At 36.7% G+C, this 18,744-nt stretch overlaps 1 protein-coding gene across 3 annotated transcripts in view; it reads left to right on the top strand.

Annotated features, from left to right (window-relative positions):
• CNST (consortin, connexin sorting protein) overlaps window positions 1-18,744 on the top strand; it is a 52,934-nt gene that overhangs the window by 29,751 nt on the left and 4,439 nt on the right. For 2 of the 3 annotated variants that reach the window (XM_075748829.1, XM_075748830.1), the window contains exons 6-11: window positions 16-102; window positions 625-739; window positions 3,273-3,294; window positions 3,476-3,572; window positions 8,687-9,561; window positions 17,230-17,365. In XM_075748829.1, coding sequence (XP_075604944.1) covers window positions 16-102; window positions 625-739; window positions 3,273-3,294; window positions 3,476-3,572; window positions 8,687-9,561; window positions 17,230-17,365 — 1,332 coding nt within the window. Of the gene's footprint in view, window positions 1-15; window positions 103-624; window positions 740-3,272; window positions 3,295-3,475; window positions 3,573-8,686; window positions 9,562-9,835; window positions 9,922-17,229; window positions 17,366-18,744 lie in introns of those variants that run through there. The other variant, XM_075748831.1, reaches the window with a different exon arrangement.

An 18,744-nucleotide genomic window follows, 5' to 3' on the forward strand; every position in this document is an offset into this window, starting at 1 on the left:
TAACCTTCCATACAGATGAGAAAGCAATGAAGTTCATTCAGCTTGAACGACTGTATCATGAGCAGCTGCTTGCAAATCTTTCTTCCATACAGGAGCAGTGGGGTGAGTAAAGACTAAATGGTAAAGACTATTGGTAAAGACTAATGGTAAAGACTATTTCTTTCTAATATGGTAGAAGAAAGAATTTATTTGGTTTGTATTTCTAAATAATATAGTATACATTTTTCCAGCTTAAAAATGTTACATAGCAAAAGCAGCATTTATATCAGAATTCCTCTGAGCTTGTTACAAGAAAAGTATTCCTGCTTTAGAGTTCTTCTCACATGTTTCATGAAACAGACGCAAGTAGTTTATCATTCTTTATTCTATTAATTGAGACTTTGATTGATCCACCGTTGTTTTGAGCTTATTTTTTTGTTTAGGGTTGGTGAATCTGATGTGATGAAAATAAAGTGTGTTGTGAAAAAATATAATGCTTTTTTGCATAGTCTGAAACAACATTGTAGAGCATACACAGAAGAGTTGTCAATATTTCTCCATTAATTAGTTTCATGTATATGTTTTATGTTAAGCAAATACAACTTCTATAGTACTTAGAGTAAAAATTAATTTGCTTTAATTTAGAAAGAAAATGGAAAACAGCAGTTCCTAGTCCAGTTACAACATTGAGGATTTCAGCTAAAGAACTGAGTGGTGAAGAGTTGGAAAAGCTTACTAGAGTTTGCTCTTCGCATCAACAGTAAGTATAAGAATATATTATTACTTTTCCAGTATTAATATGTTAGCATAGCTGTTGTCTACTTTCCAGTATAGGTGTTTTAAAATAATCAATCTCAAAATAAAAGTTGCATCCCATTGACTTCAGTGAATTTGATTATAAAGTGGTGGTTCTCTTTGATATGTAACTAAAATGTTTCTGTTACCATCAGTTTTCACAGTGTTTTAATGTGGTTTGAGGAATGTATATGGACTAGATCTAGACTGTTTTCAGCAAATCATTAGTTTGCCAGAAATGCAGTTTTGAGTTGATTTGTAAGTATTTTCAGCAAAAGTAAAAACTGTGTAGTGTTAATGTACAAAGAGAGAGACTGTAGAACTGATGATGGTCATTGTGTCTATACCTATTGGTTTAATCATTGTTTTTAAATGCAATTGCCCAGCATCTCTGACTCCAGCACTCACATCTACCCTATAGGATTTTATTCCCAGATTTTTCACATTTTAGGGTAATTCCCTAATGGTTTAAGTCCATTCCCATTATCTGCTGTTGATTTCATATAGGTTGCATAAACATAATGAGGCAGTGATTCTGTAGTTCTCTAGTGTGGCAGTATTCTGAAAAGTTGTGAAGTCTTAGTTCGTACGTGCTTTGCCTGATCCAGCAGCTTCCTGAATCAGTATATCACAGCATCACAAACTTTTGGACAGTGCCTAGGGTGCTCTTCTGGGCAGTAATACATACGGGATTGTAACCCCGTAATCTTATGTGAAGATCTGTTATTTCATGGGTGAACGTCCTACCTACTAGACATTGAGTTTAAGGGACAGATGGAAAAAAATTATACCAGCTGCACTGAAAAATGATCAGCCAACAATAATAAGGAAACTAACCATATTCAAAGGCTGTGAAAAGACCAACCTGTGACAGGAGAGATGCTATCAATCAGATGGGGAGAGAGAATTTTTTCAAATATATTTGCATTGGCTTAGTCGGTCTGGATATAGCAAAAGCCAAAATGCTCCTGTTGTTCATAGAGAGTATGATTTGGCTTCCACATTTTTTTTCTTCTGGGTGACCATGCAGAAGTTTGAACACACCCAGGCTGACTGCAAGAACCCAGGCAGGGATTGTTTGTTTGTAGTTTGGATGCGTTTGGGAGGGAGCCCTGGAAAGTGTACTCCTGCATTTCCCAGGAAGAAGAGGCAGCTCTAGCACCGTAGCTGCATGTTCACACCCACAGCCTGCTGCCACAGAGACATTGCAGTCTGAGTGCCTGCAGGGTTCCTCAGCCTACATTTCCTTGTACATAACCTTGCAAGCCCACAGAAAGATGTCTACTGTGATTTTTATGCTGCAACTGGCAGCACCTCCCTGTTATGACCTCGATTGTCACCTTGTTGAGAATAACTCTGCTTTCTCCTAATTCTTCTGTGCAGCCTCATTTTAAAATACAAAATTTCAGTTATGTAACATCATTCTTGGTTTTGAGAAACCCTGCAATTTGATTTAAATTAAGACTTGTGTTCATTGGCCATGATTAGTTATCTGTATTTAACATTACAAGCTCTCTAGGCAAAAGCCTATTTGCTTTTATTGTTTCATATATTTTTTTCTTAAGCTTTAATATCAATTTATTTTGTAATTAAGATTATACTTTAATTTGTAATGAATAACATGCAGGCCTCGGAAAATGTGAGCATTTTGCTTTTGTAATTGAAAGTAATGTAACTTTTTCTGATACTCAAGTTCTACAGCTACATACTGGACATGTTTGTTCTTTAAAGATGGTTTTGAGTGTCCCATATTTGAAGTTTACAAACGGTAAAATTTAAAAGTCAATGTAACTTTTAAAAGTTTTTTTTAGAAAGTATGAACATCAGTACTTTCCCTCTTGTTTTTCCTACTTTTTGTTTTCAGTAGCTTTAAACAAAATGCTCAACATTTTATCTTCATTGCCATATGAAAGGCTGCAAGACAGATCATGCATGATAAAACACATTGTGTGTGAATCTCTACAGTTTGCAAAGTCCACGCTCACTGTTAGCAGTGCTGACTCACCTGTGAATCCCAATGGAATGAGCAGGAGCTGCTGTATCTTACAGTACCCAGAAAACATGTCCCAGTGTAAACAGTATGTGGAGAGGGAAAATTTTATGGGTTTTTTTCCATTCCTCAGTCTCTGTTATAGTGATCAGTGTCATTAATACTAGTAAATACTGAGTCCTTACATGATTTTTTTAAAGTTGGTAGAGTTCTTTCTGAACATAAAATTTCACAGGAATTTAGATCGCTTTGTATGTTGCAGTAAATTTTCTTTTAACTGCTTTCTCAATTAGTTGCAGCAATGTTTGGCCTAATTGGTCTTTTGACAATATTCACGTATGGTACAGATCTGTGCTTAAAATTATGCTAGCATGCTGACACTCTTTCAATGTAAGAAAAGTTCTGTGCTAATATTAGAGCAGAGCAAAGGCTTATAAGATTTCAGTGACATTTGTTATGAAGAATGTTGCTACTAAGTTGTTTATTCTTTTTTTCTTTATTGCTGCAGGCCACAGGCATCCAAAAATAAGGTAAGCAGCTGCTTAATTGAATTCTGCTTTGTCAAAGAGTGCTAATAAATATATTTTTTATATTATCAGAATATAGTCTTTCTGGTTTAGTACAGAAACTGTTTAAGTTTGAATGTCTCAAAAAGTCACAGTCTTCCTGTTTAATTCCAAAAATTACGGGAAATACTATTATATTTTACAGCTAATAGCTGCAGAAAATACATGGGAAAGCGGTTGTTTGCTTCAGTTAATGGAATCAAAAAATTTAAAGGAAAGAGAAGCTGCTGCTTTTAAATCAGGTAAGTGTGTGTGTACGTACACGTACATATGTTTGTTGTAAATATTATTCTGTAAAGGCATATTCCTATTAATACTATGAAGCGATTTCATTTGAAGCTACAGCATTTGTTGGATTCATCCATCTGTGCAAATTTTAATTTTTTTCACAACTGCACAATGGATGCACTATGCAATTTTAATTAGTCATTGATACTCAGAATTGTAATTAAAGTAATTCTTTAATTAAATTTAAGTAAAGTAATTCTAGCCCCCATCAAAAAAAGTCTTTTAAATGTGCATGCATTTATAGCAGGCTACATAAACTACAAATTGTGTAAAACTAGAGATAAGATACATAATTTGTATGTATAAAATATAAGGTAAACAATCTGATGACAAATATTCTGAGTTGTGGCAATTCAGTATAGTTAACAGTATTAGTAACTATTTTAAATTACATGCAATATGCTGATTTTGAGATACATTTTTCTGTAACAGCATGGAAAATTAGGAAGCTTTTGGGGGGGTATTGAAGAGAAAAAAATGTACTTCTGTTATTTTTTCCAGTACGCACTTTTATGTCAGCTTCATTTTCCTCCTCCTGCCTTGGGGCAGTGGCTGTCTTGTTTGAATAATTTCTTAGATCCATTGGGTTCTTATGAAACACTTGCAAATTAATCAATTTTTAAAATGGAGACAGAGGGGAAAGAGCATTGCTAGACTACTAGGCTGTGCTTTCTCTCTTCCTCTCTTTGAGCAAAAGTTTCTTTTTTTTGCCGTGTTCCAGTTGCCAAAATTGGCCTAAGCTGAGTACTCTTCCTCAAAAACACCTGGAATTTTTCACAAGATATGACACTTGGCCTAAGTGACCTCAGAAGGTCCCTTTCAACCTAAACTATCCTACAAGCCAGGATGTTCAGGAGAATCAGGAATTAACAAAGATACAGAGTCATGGTTCTCTACATGTGTGGATCCTCCTCATCTTCATCCTCTTTTACCATGACCCCTATACTGCCTTTCTCTGTCTTTGTTCTTGTAACCTAACTAAACACAAAACATTGAAAACATGAAACAAACATGTTTGACAGCTCAGAAAGCAGATCAAAAGAACCCACTGCTTTTTATTTTTGGATGGTTGGAAATTCCCATGTAAAAATGTTAGACACAATTTTTTCATTGTTTTTATTCCAAGTGGGAACAAAAGCTTTCTGGAGAGCAGAATTGCTGAACATTTGAAACTTCTGAATTAAGGAGCATCTTGTGTCAACATTAAAATACTGTAGTACATCATCTAGGCATATTAAACTTAATGTGGAAGTAATTAATGGTCTAAATGGATTATTTTTTTCCGTGCCTTTTTCTTAACGTAACTCCTGTCAAAATGTCATCAAAATCTTTGGGTTCCTGTGAAATGTTTGTAAATTAATAAAGCTACATCATCCAATAGAAAGCGGTTCTGCTGAGAATTTCTCAGCAGTGCTAAATACTTTTTCAATACAAAGATATGAATATTTCAGGCCTAAGTCAAGTTTAAATCTTAAGAATTGCAAAAGATGCTTTTCACAAGATTAGCACATTCTTAAGGAAGCAATGTCTTCTCACCTGGACAGGTCTCTTCATCTGTTAAGACAGTGCATGTTCAATTAGCTACTGCTGCCCCTCACTGAGTCAGTATGTCAGCAGCATGGGGCTGAATGTTTCTGTTGCAGTTAGAAGGGTTTGGGTAGGAAAGGCATCGGTATGAATTAATAATTGGACAAAGATGATCCATAACTCTGAATTTGTATACACCGCTCAGTGCTGTGCAAAAAATATTTGATCTGTGGCTGAGCGATCCAGCTCAGGACTAGAAGCAATACGGTTATTTGGGGCTGGTTCTTTGTTTTGCCTGAACCCCAGCAGAATCCTATACTATAATAACCATACAGTTCCTAATAAACTAACCTGTTCAGTATTAGCCTAAATGCATGGACCTTCTCACTGAAAACTTAACATGCTTGTCTTCTGCTTCTTGGGTGGGTTTTTTTTCTCTGCATCATGAGAAATGTGTAAATGTGTAAACTACTACTTCTCTTAGATTTCTATCTGCCAGTCTGCAGGGAGAGCTACTTAACTCATTTAGCTGCTGGTAGTAGAAGTCTGACTTTTACATAGTAAGACAGGAAAAGGAAATTCTCAAGTAGTTTGAAAGCTGTCCTTCATGTGAATTCATATGCCCAAAATAAGAATTTATCTAGCAATTATCAATAAGAAGTATTAGCTTATACATAGATTTATATATTCCCTTGTACAGATTGTTGCATTGTACTATGGTATCATCTTTGAAGTAAAATCATACTTCCTTACTAATCTAAAGAAAAAATTACTCCATTGACTTATTTTGCACGCATCTGGGAACATAGTTTGAGCCTCTGTAGGTAGTTGATCCTAAGAGTTCACAATTGCTCTCTCCTGGGCATATGGTGATCAAGAAACAGCTTTATAAGAAGGTGGTTAGTCGAGATTCCTGGGAAAGTCACTGAATTAGTCTTCTGCCCTTCTGAGCAAGGGTTGTGAACGGTCTGTTCTGTTACATTTCCCTTTCTGGCACATTTTCTCTTTGAGTCTACCAACAGTGAGAACTGGGCCCTTAAAGCTATGTGTGTATATTAACAGATGAGATTTGATACATCCTATATCTATTCATTTCTTCAGTTTCTGGCTTAAAGCCTTAATAGCCTTAGTGTCAACTAAAGATAATCAAATTCATGTGTCTCATGAAACCTTTTCTAATGAAATGATGAATTTAATAAAACCTTTAGCGTAAGTTTGCAGTGTGTACATATAGACGTGTTTCCAAGGTGGGGAGAAACTGCTTATACCCTGTTTTCTTTTAGGTCATGTGGGATTTGTTTTTAAATGGGAAGAGGGACAAAGACGGAGAAGTGTGAATTCTCCACTGGTAGAATGCCGTAGGTCAGTACTCTCTCTGCTAGGCTGTCTTGGATTAACAGGATAAAAAAGTGGTGGCTATAGGTTTCTGTGATGAACAAAGCAAGTGTCAATTTTAAAGTAATTCTGTTTGGGGGGCAAGAAAACAAAACCAATTTCTTAAGTGCTTTTGTTGCTAGAAAATTTTCAGTAGATGCTTTGTTCTATCTGTGATAGAACAGATAAAAATTACTGCCACGTTGATGAGTACGTCTTTGTTCAACTTAGTAGGAGAAAGCATCTTTTCTAATTAAGTGTTCAAGTATTTGTCTTAACTTGCCTTGAGCCTATAGTGGGCATGGGTTGTCTAAAGCAGGTGTTTCAAAGTAGGTGTAAAGAAAATATTGAAAGCTGCTGGTGTGGAATGTAACAATGAGCATTACATCTCAGTTCCTGTATGTCTGTAGTTAGATAGCAATGCTAGGATCATTTATCACTTTCTTAGGAACAGAGCCCTGAGCTCAAGGGCCACCTTTCACGGTAAAGGATTTGGTTTAATTTCTGATTCCATTTAATCTTTGTTGCAATTGGGGCTGCCAACAGAGATGTCTGTTGTAATGTGGATGCATTCACTGGGAAAAATTGACAGATGGTACAAAATCTTGTACCAATAATCCAGGCTGTGTTTGAACTCATGACCTCTGTATGTGAAGGGCTCAGTATCTGTTACATATCCCTTGAACTATCTACTCATCTGTGTCTCATTTTCAAAAAGTCTTTGTCTCATACCCATTTCTTCTTCCAGTGTTTCACAGAATTTAGGTTCCCCATACCCTTTCTATCTGTTAATGTTCTGATTTTTTTTTTTTTGCCTTTTGATATGGTTAGATAGTCTCTTTTTCAATTTCCAAGCCTGTCTTTTCTATGCTACCTTGTATTTCATTGTCCTTCAAAATGGGGATAGCTTAGAATTTAATAAAATTGTTCAATATAATGAATTAATGCAAACATTTCTTTAAAGACTAATGAACGTGACCCTGTTTCATGTAACAAGTTCAGGAAACTGGTCAGATTTTAAGTGAGGTTTTAATAGGTGAGGAAGGATAAGATTGGCATAGAGATCTTCAGTCGTTCTTGTGAGAACGTATACAGTTAATAAGGGCATTGTTTGATAAGACCTTTCTGCTCTTCTCTATGACAAAAAAAATGCAAATGAGTGTTTTCTAGAAGTATTAATTTGTTGTTTGAGGTTATTACCATTACTGTAACAGTCCTACTATACCATAGTCTTAACTTTGTCTTTTGTTCCATACTTTAATAAAAACTGTTTCTGTCATAGCCAGCTTGCTTTGGTATTCTAATTCCAGACACTCCCTTTCTCTCTTCATAAGCCTAAAAGGTGAGATTTGGCTTGACCTTCTCATAATGGCTAATGCCTAATAATTTTATTGACAACTTGGGCTAACCATCTACTCTTTTATCATCAGATCATGCCAATGGTAGGTGAATTCGCAAGCTATGTAGAATTCCCCTGGTTTCTTTCTGAAATTTCAGAAAAGAAAAATCAGTTTTCATCTGTATTATAAATGTGAATACAGAAATAAGCTGCATCCAATTGCATTTTTTAATATGTAAATGAATCTATATATCCAAAACATCTTTTCACGCAGTCCATTAGGTAAAATATTGTAATTGGATATTGAATTTAGTGTTAACCAAAGGAGCTAGTTACCAACTTAAAATAATTTAATTTAAAAATTATTAAATCAGTATGTTTTCAGCTTTTCTAAAGGAAATGCAAGTATCTCCCTGTATGATAGATACACTAGCATCAAAGTACAGTTTTCTGTAATTAAGTGTATTTGTCTGAACTCCAGGCCTCCATGAGATGCACTCACATAAAATATGCTGTGGCTGTTCAGAAAGATACTTACATACATTTTGTGCTTGAAGTATGGGAGTAACTCTTTTCAAGAGGGCACTAAAGCATACGCTTTGCCTGCAAGAATGTGTGCAAATACTTTTGCTGAATCAGGGTCAGCTTTTCAGACTACTAACGAAACTTCTATTCTGACTGGAGCTAAAATACCTGCTCTTTATGGGAGTGCATTTTAAAGCATTATATTACAACGTTATCAAATCACAGTAGACTCTTTCCCCCCCCCCCAGGCTGATGCTTTGAATCATTTAAAAACACTGGAACTGTTTTTCCTGTTGCACTTAGGTATTGAAACTTGCCCTGGCATTGGACCAAAGAAAGAAGGTAAACAGCTGAGCACTCGTTCTCCAGATGAAAACAAAACTGAGAGACTGACAGAGGCAGCAAGCCTTTGGGTAGCTGCAGGAAAGGACCACATGGAGGAGCAGCACTGCAGTGCTGAATCAACATTAGAGCCACACACCCAGTCCACAGGGACAGTGGGCAGGCCTTCTTCGGGCTGTTTATCATCTGGGGATACCGGTAAAGATAACAGTTTGCAGCTGAGAGAAAGGCAGCTCTCTAAGGATGTAGAAAAAATAGAAGGTGCAGCTGGGGAGCCTGGAGTGAAACTCCCTCTTGAGCCCATGGTAGATGCTTTGGTTTTAACAGATGCTGACTGTATGCCTACTGATTTGGTTCCTACTGATAAAGATGTGCAAGCTGATAGAAATCTGCTCAGATCAAAACATGCTGCTGGCTCTTCACAAATTGCTAGTGGCCAGCTTGGAAATAGCGATTTAAAGCAGCAACAGAAACAGCCTCATGATGATGAAGAATATTCATGGGACAGAACTGCATCAAATGTATGCTCTGGGTGTAATAAAGTGTCTGAGCATGACAGTACAGCCCATTCACGAGTATGCACAGAAATGCAGAGAACAGCAAGACAGGAAGAGAAGGTAAATAATGAAGAACAAGAAGATTTATTTCTCAGATTTTTAAATGGTAACATAGTAGACACTGAAGAATCATTTGCAAACTTAGCAAACCAAGAGGACTTTGACACTGTTCCAGATATTTCACCTGAACGAGCATCTTACAACTCACTGGAAGCTTTATCACTAGATGACAGCTTTTCTTCTCTTGATGAACTTGCAAGAAGGATAGAGATTGCTGAGGTAAATACTGTGAATCCTATAAAATCTTCCATGTTTATCTCAATTAAAACATTTTAGATATTGCTAAATTCAAAATGTGTTAAATATTCCTTCATATATCACTTCTTTTAATATGAAAAGAAATCTATACTTATTTAATTGTTCTGAGTTAATTCAGAAAAAAACTTTTTTGCTTGTTTGCCACCTCCTTGACCAGCAATGCTCTGTGTTTTTAAAAATTAGATTGATTTTTATATATGAGTATGAACACCTTTTTTCTTTTTGTTTCTGACAGAGGAGATGTTAGGAGATGGGCTGACAATTCCTGTTAAATCAGATCTACATAATGCCTATGATGTTACATGTGATTTGTTTCTATTCGTGTTTCTATTCTGTGCCTATTCTGTATAGGTGAGAACTACGTATGTAATAAACTCTGTATATGAATGTATGGGCTTCTGATTTTGCTAAGTTTAGGCAGTTTTGTTGTTCAACCAAAACAAAGAAAGAACTTCTAAGCCTGAACTCACCTTTCTGAAGCACTGCTGCTAGGCCACAACAAGGATGAGTATTTCATAAGCTAAATTGCTCTTCTGAAAATATAGAAGATTTATTGCTTTGGGACTTTTTTGGAGAGCATATTATGACATCATTGCTTTATTTGTCTTCTGGTTTTGGTGCATTTGCAACCACGGGACCTTAAAAGCTTTTTCTTTTAATGAAAAGATGAGATTATTGTGAAATGATGTGATTCCAGATGCTGGAGGGGGAAGACTTGTAAAAAGGTATCATCTTAGTTCATCTCTATTTTTAATGAATTTAACAATACAACATCCCATGGCAATAAAGTAACAGTAGTTCCCTATAGATCAGAAGCTAATGCATAGAGACCAAGAACCCACGATCACTCAGGAACAGCAGCCAAGCAGGGAACTAAATACTGAGGATCTGTGCTGATACTATTACATGTTTGCAAAATCTCCAGAGCTGGAAACAAGAGTGTTTTGGATTTTTCTCCACGTAAACAGCTGCTTATCTCCTTTCCAAGATCATTCATCCTGACCTGTCCCTAAAACAACTTGTCTTTCTGCGGGGTGTCAGGAAGCATACCACATACTAGGACCGAGGGCCATGTGCACAAAGCTGTACAGAAGCTCTTGACAACACACAGATGTGTAAACACGCACACATGTTCATACATGTAATCAAACTTTTGCACTAAATCTGTTGGCTTGTGTTCGCTTAGAGGATGGTTTTGAAAAAAGAGCATTTTGTTGACAGTCTGTCTTAAGGTCATATACATGTATAACAAAACAGTAATTTAAATATCAACCCTCATGATTAGATTTCTTTTGAGCCCACTGAAAGTTCAGCATTTTAAGCTACAGGAGATGACTGTTCTGTTTCATGTAGAAAAATCCTAAATTAATCCTATAGCAACTATTTTTAAATTGCTCTGTTTGTGCCATTTGCATTTTAGAGGATGGGATAGGAAGCAGCATATTGATACTGTTAGAAAAATAATGCCTGTATTGATTGGCCCAGTGACTGATGATGAAGCTTTACAGGGAATCTAGTTTAATTTCTAGTTTGCTATCCCGATGCTAGGACTGCCAGTACTGTGATGGCAGAGTTGAGTCTCTGGAGAGGAAGAAGTACCCTGAGTCTTTCCATAGTACTTTTTCTGACCATATAGGGCATAATGTTGGCGGGCACTGGTGGGAGTCTTTTTGAGTCATTCTTAGCAAGAGGCCTGAGTTGTGCGTGAGGCAGGGGGTTTACAACAGGCAGAAGAGAAGGAGGATTAATCTCAATACTAATTAAAATTTGCAGTATGAAGCATCTGGGGCTGTTTTGCAATACCTGATATTTCTAGGTGCAGCAGGGTGAGGTAAGGACAGCACAGCAGCTTGTATTGTTTCATTATACCCTTCCCCCCCCCAGTTAATCTTACCACCTATCATTACCCTAGGAGTTGCTTTTCAGAAGTGGTGAGTGCCTACTGCTTCCTTGGAAGATACTAGGAATTGAGAGAGTTTGGCACCCCTGAGAAAGCAGCACTGTTAACTTGCTTTCACTGATTTTGTTTTAGTGCTAAAATAAGGTTCCACTGATGTTTTGACAAGCAGACTGATCTTTGCACCCAGCCATAACATTTGTTCCTTTCTTGTCCTCCTGAAGTCTTTGAACTTGCATTGGCCAGGCTGTGGCCGTCTGATAAGATGACAATGTTTTCATACAGTAGTTGTGAAAGAAATACCTAGAAAATGCATGAAATGAATGAAGCCTCATGAATGAAATAAAATTAGTTACATTAAATGTACCAGTACAAAAAAAAAACATAAATGAATTTGACTGTGATAAAATTTGTCATGGAGAGGGTATTTACAAAATTGCCACAAATAAGTTAGGATGAAAGTAAAGATTATTTTGAAATAACCTAGGTACAAAAACCATATGGTAGGACAAAATTCCATTAATATTCCTCAGTGGAGGTGTAATGTTAATTTACTGAAAATGAGGAAGGGTAAGTACTTATGTATTTATTTACAGTTAGGAAACTTTGTTTGAACCAATATTGAGATCAAAGAATTATCTCATGTAGGTCTCTAACTTAGCTCCTTTATATCACTTGCTTTTAGTCTACCATTTACAATAACCATTTACAAGACTGAAAATCCACTAAATTCTGACTCTGACTTTAAATAATTGCAAAACTAAAATAGTACTTCATATACTGTACAGTCCCTTATACTGGGTATTTCTTCTCTAGTAGAAACTCTGCATGACAACATGCAAATGATGGAAAATCAGTCATTTTATAGAAACTAGATTCATACAGCTAACAAAGAGCTTTGAAGCACAGTCAGCAGTTGGGAGCGACAGATATCAGAAGTGTATAACCTCTTTTCCAGATCTCTTTGGTATCATTTCTGTGAGAATGAAATGACACACCAGCAGTCAAACAAATTGCAACCTCAATCACAGAAGTTGCATTTTGCCATGTGAAATAGAAGTTTATAACACAAGCTGTTTATCTGAGTGACAGTTGGGGAAATGAGTAAAAACTTAATGTTTTTCCTTATTCGAAAATTATAATTTGAAATTTCTTTCAGAAAGAAAAGATATTGAGACTCTCTACTACGACATAAGGTAGTAGCTTTTGGTCGGCACTGTTTGTACACCAAGACTTTTAAAAAGTACTGAGTATGTACTGATTAGCAGCTGATTTGATTGCAGAAATGAAGTCTGCACCTATCTGTACTAGGTGTGGAGACAATGCCTTGCTGAGATCCCCTGTCCTCTTGTATGGCTTGGGTCCTGTAATTTTGAGTTTGCAAGAGTTATGCTTCCGCATGAAATGCATACACGGTATGTGAGCTATTTATTGCAGTATAAAGGAGCCCCGGTACTTGCATGGCAAGCGTATTAGCAGAAAAATGGTTCGAGTCTGATGCTGTGGTATGAATACTGAATCTGCTAAGTTAGCTCCTTTTCAAAGTCTTATAATTCATGTATCGAATGTATTTTATTAGTGAAGGGGTTTGTCTGCTGCTTATGGCTTTAACCCAGGGCAGTCTTGCTTTTGTCATGTCAGTTTGTCGTACAGCTATGGATTATCGCTTTAAAAAAATCTGATATTGCTAGAAATAAAACTATAGGTCCTTGCCAAGTAACTGAATAAGGAGTACAGCCCACAGAAGAATATACAAACAAAACTCCTTGAGTAGTTTTCTGCATTCAGACCAAAATACTTCATAGAATGAACTTTTCTTCATAGATTCCACTTTGCAGTGCCTCTGGTTTTGGGGTTTTTATTTACTTCTGTATGCTATGAATGATTCCAATAGTCAAGTTTAATCTGTGTGCTCTAAGAGCTCAAAGTACAGGACCTTATTTTCATAGTTTTGTCTAATATGTTTATAAATATATATACATCGTATTTGGTGAAAATATGCATAATGCAAGAATAAACGCTGTTTTAAACAGAGAAGAGATAGGTAGTTTATTAGAGCTTATTTTTTCTTATTTTGCAGCCATGATATTAAACTTTATCAAAAAAAGTTTAAAACTTTTCTGTGAAGCAGAATCATTTTGTATTAATATTAGTAAAAAAAGAAAAGCTAAAGTATTTAACAGAGTTTCAATTAACCAACAGTCATTGCTGCTTTCCTTTTTGACTGTTGGTCAAAATGCCACCACATTCCTGTATGCCATTTTCAGTTCCTGTACAGTAATTATAAAAACTTTGGTCTTGTGAAGGCCCGCAGAGCTGAGTAAGCTCAGTTACATAGATTCTCCAAGAGCATCTTTTGTGAATTATCTACCTTAGAATTAAGAAAATGTTCCATGTTTCAATAGGGTCCTTTATGTAGCTCTTTTATGTAACACAGAGCTGTTTGCAGTGCAGCCTTTTGCAAGCCTATGTTTTTCCTCCTGTGGTTCAAGTCAAGCAGAGGCTTGACTTGTGGTCAACAGTATTAACCACAGTTCCCTCATTAACTTCCACTTTAAATAATGTATTCTGCCTTTTTAAATTCCTCCTGCCTCCTAAAGGCTGGGAGGGAAAGCTTCAAGTCTTGCATGGCAGCTAAGTCCCTCTCCTTGCATGTTTAATTAATGGGAGATGGATCTAATACAATCAGTTTGTACATTGCTTTGAAATCTTTCTGAATGAAAGGTATGATAGAAAAATACATTTACAGTTGGTTTAATTGAATGAGCTTTTATTTGTAGCAAGATGGACCCTATTCTTACATGACAAACTTACCGTAATGATGTTTTCATGACTGAAAATAAGAAAAATATATAATGCAAACATCTCCACATTTTATGTTTGAGCTGCAGTTGAGAATATGGTAGAAAAGAAGGTGTAAATATTGCTTTATGCAGAATTCCCCATCTTTGTATTTGCATTTTAACAATAAACTGTACCCTGATTAGGAGACATAGCTTTGTAGGTCCTTTGCAGAACAAAACAAAAACCTTAGTTACATGACTTGTGAAGTTCAAAGGCAGATGAAATATTCTAGGTATGAATTATATATCACGTTATGGGGACATTCTTAAAAATACAGTTTATGGCTTTTGTCAGGACAGGAGAGTAACACTAGCCACACTGATTTTATTGCAAAATCAAAAGCCCTTCCTTGCCCTTATTAAGCAAAAGAAGATGTTCAGAATAGAGAAACCTGTGCTGTGTTGATTAGTTCTTTATACATTTAGAAGTAAATCCTGAAACAGCCATGCAGGCTGACAGGGAAAGTAAGTGAACCTCATTGTAGCAAGACTTTCCTTTGCTAACCTTTTATGTAACTGTAATCACTGAAACACACATTTCCACATAATCCTGCCAAAGATAACCCTCTGGTTTTAAGCTTGGAGAAGACAGAGCTTGTGACACAGTCATTCAAAAACTACCAAGAGCTGACAGATAAAATAAAGTGTCTCAGTTTGAAATGACTACTTGTAGAGGGGACCACCACCTACTAATCTTAGGGCAGACCAGTACAAATGCCCGCCATCCCTGGGTGATGTTCCCGACAAGTGCAGTCCGCAAACACGCGTGCCAGGCGACAGCTAGCCTGCTGCATGAGTGGTGCAGGAGGAGCCATTGATCCTCTTTATGAAAGCAATGCCCTACAACAGAAGCTTAAAATAATCTACTTTTTTGAAGGACATAATTTCATCTCTGCCCTCCTAAATAAATAAGTCAAATTAATGCACTCCTACACAATTCCCCTTTCTTGTCACAATAAGGAAGCATAAGTGTTAATTTATGGCTGGCCTGATAAATTTTCATGGCAGTTCTGCTAGGCTAATTTAACATTACCAATAGAAGCTTCACCCCAGTGTGTTTGTCTGTTGGGATGAGACACTTGCGGGCTATTATTTCTGGTTCATTTGTGCCAAATAGTGGTCCTCCATATGTTCACTTAAACAATTTCTTTCCACCACCTCCACGCTTTCTCTACTTTGTAAGTACTTCATTGCATTGTTTCATTAAATAATCCATTCAAGCTCTTGAGCAGATAATCAAAAAGGAAAGTGAATATTAAAAGAGGAAGTGTGGCAGAGATCGATTTTATCCTCTCAGTTGTGATTTTGGGACAAATTGTTAGTCTGTCGGCACATACCCACAGTGGCCAACTCCGAATTGTTCAGGGCAACGTTATTTGTTCAGTTGAGGGCTATAAAACACTGCCAGACTAGAGACCTGCAAATGTAATTGCCACATTTACCAGTTAAAATGTTGCAAATGCCAAATGCCCTAGTTGGTACAGTGCCTGTTGGACTGTGCTCTGCGTTTCGTTGTGTTCAATGCACCAGCTCTCCAATTACAGCATCCATTGATGCATTATATAAGCTTGTAGCATGAAGCAAGTTTAAGGGCATAAGTTATGAAGTCACTTGTCTTCTGTTTTTCTACAGCTCATATAATTGCAATGCAAATGAGATTTTATGCATGGTCTTCTAATTTGGTTAGATTATGGGGGGAGTTAAGCAGTCACTTGTCTGCAACTACAGTGTTATCTGGGAAGTTGCTTTTTTTCCACTTTGAGATTTTTTGAAAATTATAGTCATTTAGGGTCATCTCCTATATAGATGAGTTGCAAACTCAGTTGCAAATGTGTTGTGTTTTCTTATCTGTGGTACAAATGTACACAGATTACTTTTCAATTTAACAAATGTTAGTGCTATAAGTTTTAAAAAGTGCTACTCAGATTTATGAAGAGATGACTAGGACTTTTTTTTCAGGTAAAGATGATCTCAAGATAAAAAAGTGCATGTCTAAATAGCCTTCCTGTTTTAATTTCTCTATTTCTAGCACACTGGGAACTCCTTGCTTAGGAAAGCATTTTTCTCCTGATACTTCCCCTGCTTTCATTTCTCTAATAACTAGGAAATTACAGACCACTCAGGCTGGTGTAACATCCTAGCATATACTCTTGCAGCTAAGCCAAATGTTGTAGCAAAGGAAAGAGAAGTTACAGTTTATTGACTTGTGGACTGTATCACTGTTTGTGCAAGCTGTTTGGGTGACCAGCCTGTAGGGAAGGATTTTTGAACTGCCACTGTATCCAGAGAGCTTGCTACGATGTGGAGCTGGAGTCTAGCCAGAGCATTGAAGCTTTCTTTTTCCCTGGTGTTACCTCTTTTTGGTTTTGTGGCCCCACTATAGCTTCTTGTCCACTCTGGGGAACCAATTGCAAAACTGGAAAATTAATCTCACAGTAAGTATTTGATAGCCTCTGCAGGATTATATCTTTGGAGACGCAGCAGCACTGTGTCATTGACTTCTTACTGCCCTCTGATGATAGTGGTTTTGACGCGAACCTTCCTCACCCCTGTCCCAATCCCTGTGCTTTAATAACGTGAGCTTACAAAGGAACTGTTGCCGTGAATGCAAAGTATGAGCCAAACAGTAAATGCATGTGTATTTCACTTTGATAGCAATTAAGGGCAAGTAGTGTCAGCAGACAGCAGAATGATACTGCAGCTGTCCTGCACGTTAAGGAATTGATGTATTCAAGAAGGATCTTTCAGAAGTGCTGCAATGTTTAAGAAAAGTAGAATGGAAACTATTTTTAAACTGTTGAGCTCATTTCCTCCTTAAAGTCATTGTTAAACAGATATTATGCTTGGATTTCTCACATCTCTTGTGCCACGCACTGTCTTTCCTGATAGATTGCCCCAGCAGAAGGGTTGGTGTCTATACTAAAGAAGAGAGATGACAGGGAAGGAAAAACAATTGCTCAAGTCCAGCAAAGACAAACAAAGAGAAGAGTGCGATTCCAAGAAATGGAAGACACATTGGATCAAGGTAATTTGAAGCTGTTAATTTATGAGTTGCACTCTTGGGCTGCAAATGATGTTGATCTTTTTGTTCACAAGAGCAAAGTGGGAGTTCATTGTACATACTGTCTTGGCTTTTTAAAACTTAATCAAGTAATAAGCGAAGGAGGTTTATCAAAGATTATCCTATACTAGGCTTGGATAACGAGGCTACAGAAGGATACAATAAGTACACTTCTGGTTTAGAGACTGAAGCCACAGGGTTTTTCCTCTAGCTGAATGATTTGCAAGTGGCATCTAATGGACATCCTTTCATTAATGCTTAGAGGTGGGAGGTGTAGGCTTTCTCCCTAATTCTGATCCATGTAGGTAAAGAGGGATGCAAAAGAAACAAGTCTGTTGTGCTTTGTCCACAGGTAGCTTTCCAACCCTTTCTGGTAGACCATGAGATTGGAGGGTGTCAGATTTTAACCTTGCTGTATAATTAAACATCCATATATATTTGCTAGCTGTCATTAAATTTGGCTAAACACCTTGCTGCCTTTTTGATGGGCTAAATAACCTCATAAGAAATACAATATATTATTTTGTCATGCTTTTCTTTGGAGTTTAAGATCTCTATTATTCAAACTAAAGAGATGTTAAGAAAAATATTTTTGGTTACTAACAATAGTACTTTCTGTAGCTACTCTGAGTGTCAGCCACTAAACGGAATTAAGGTCTTTAGTGCTTAAAAGTGTATTAACTGTGTCTCATACACTGAAAAGAAAATCCATTCACTGCCCAAAAGGGAGCTGATCCCATCTTTTTCTTGAAATTATTTTAAAACAAATTATGTTTTAAATAAAATTTCCATTAGAGTTTCTTCTATGTTTTTTTCCCAGGGATTTAGTGATTCAAAAAGAAAGTTACAAGTTACAAGGACAAGTGAGGTTGTGAGGAGATAGCAGCACCTCTGCAACCTCTTTATTGCTCGTACTCTGGAACAAACAATCATGAAAAGAGCACAGAATAACTGAGTTGTAAAATAACCCTTCACATTAGCCTACCCTGAAGGTTTTGTCTCTATTCTTACAGTCAGATTGTGAGAGTAAGTACAAATAGTTCATGGTAGCATAGTTGGTGTCAGTACAAATGAAGCAAGAATGTTTCCATTCAGTTTAGTTTCAAAGCTTTCATTTCATTTCAGCTATTTCCATGAAGGAAGGCTTTGGTTGTGCAGCATTCTCATAGTTAAGTGTGTTTTGCTTCAGTGTGGAATGATTCCGCAAGTGATATCAGCAAGGACAGGTACACAGGTTGCAGAAATGAAGCTATATAATTATTTAGGTTTCTGAAAAGACTGGGCAGAGAAACATACAGTTCCTGAGATGTATTATCGTCACTTTGACACGGTGAGCATTATGA

Source organism: Balearica regulorum, chromosome 3, assembly GCF_011004875.1.
Source record: "Balearica regulorum gibbericeps isolate bBalReg1 chromosome 3, bBalReg1.pri, whole genome shotgun sequence".
Classification (NCBI taxonomy): domain Eukaryota; kingdom Metazoa; phylum Chordata; class Aves; order Gruiformes; family Gruidae; genus Balearica; species Balearica regulorum.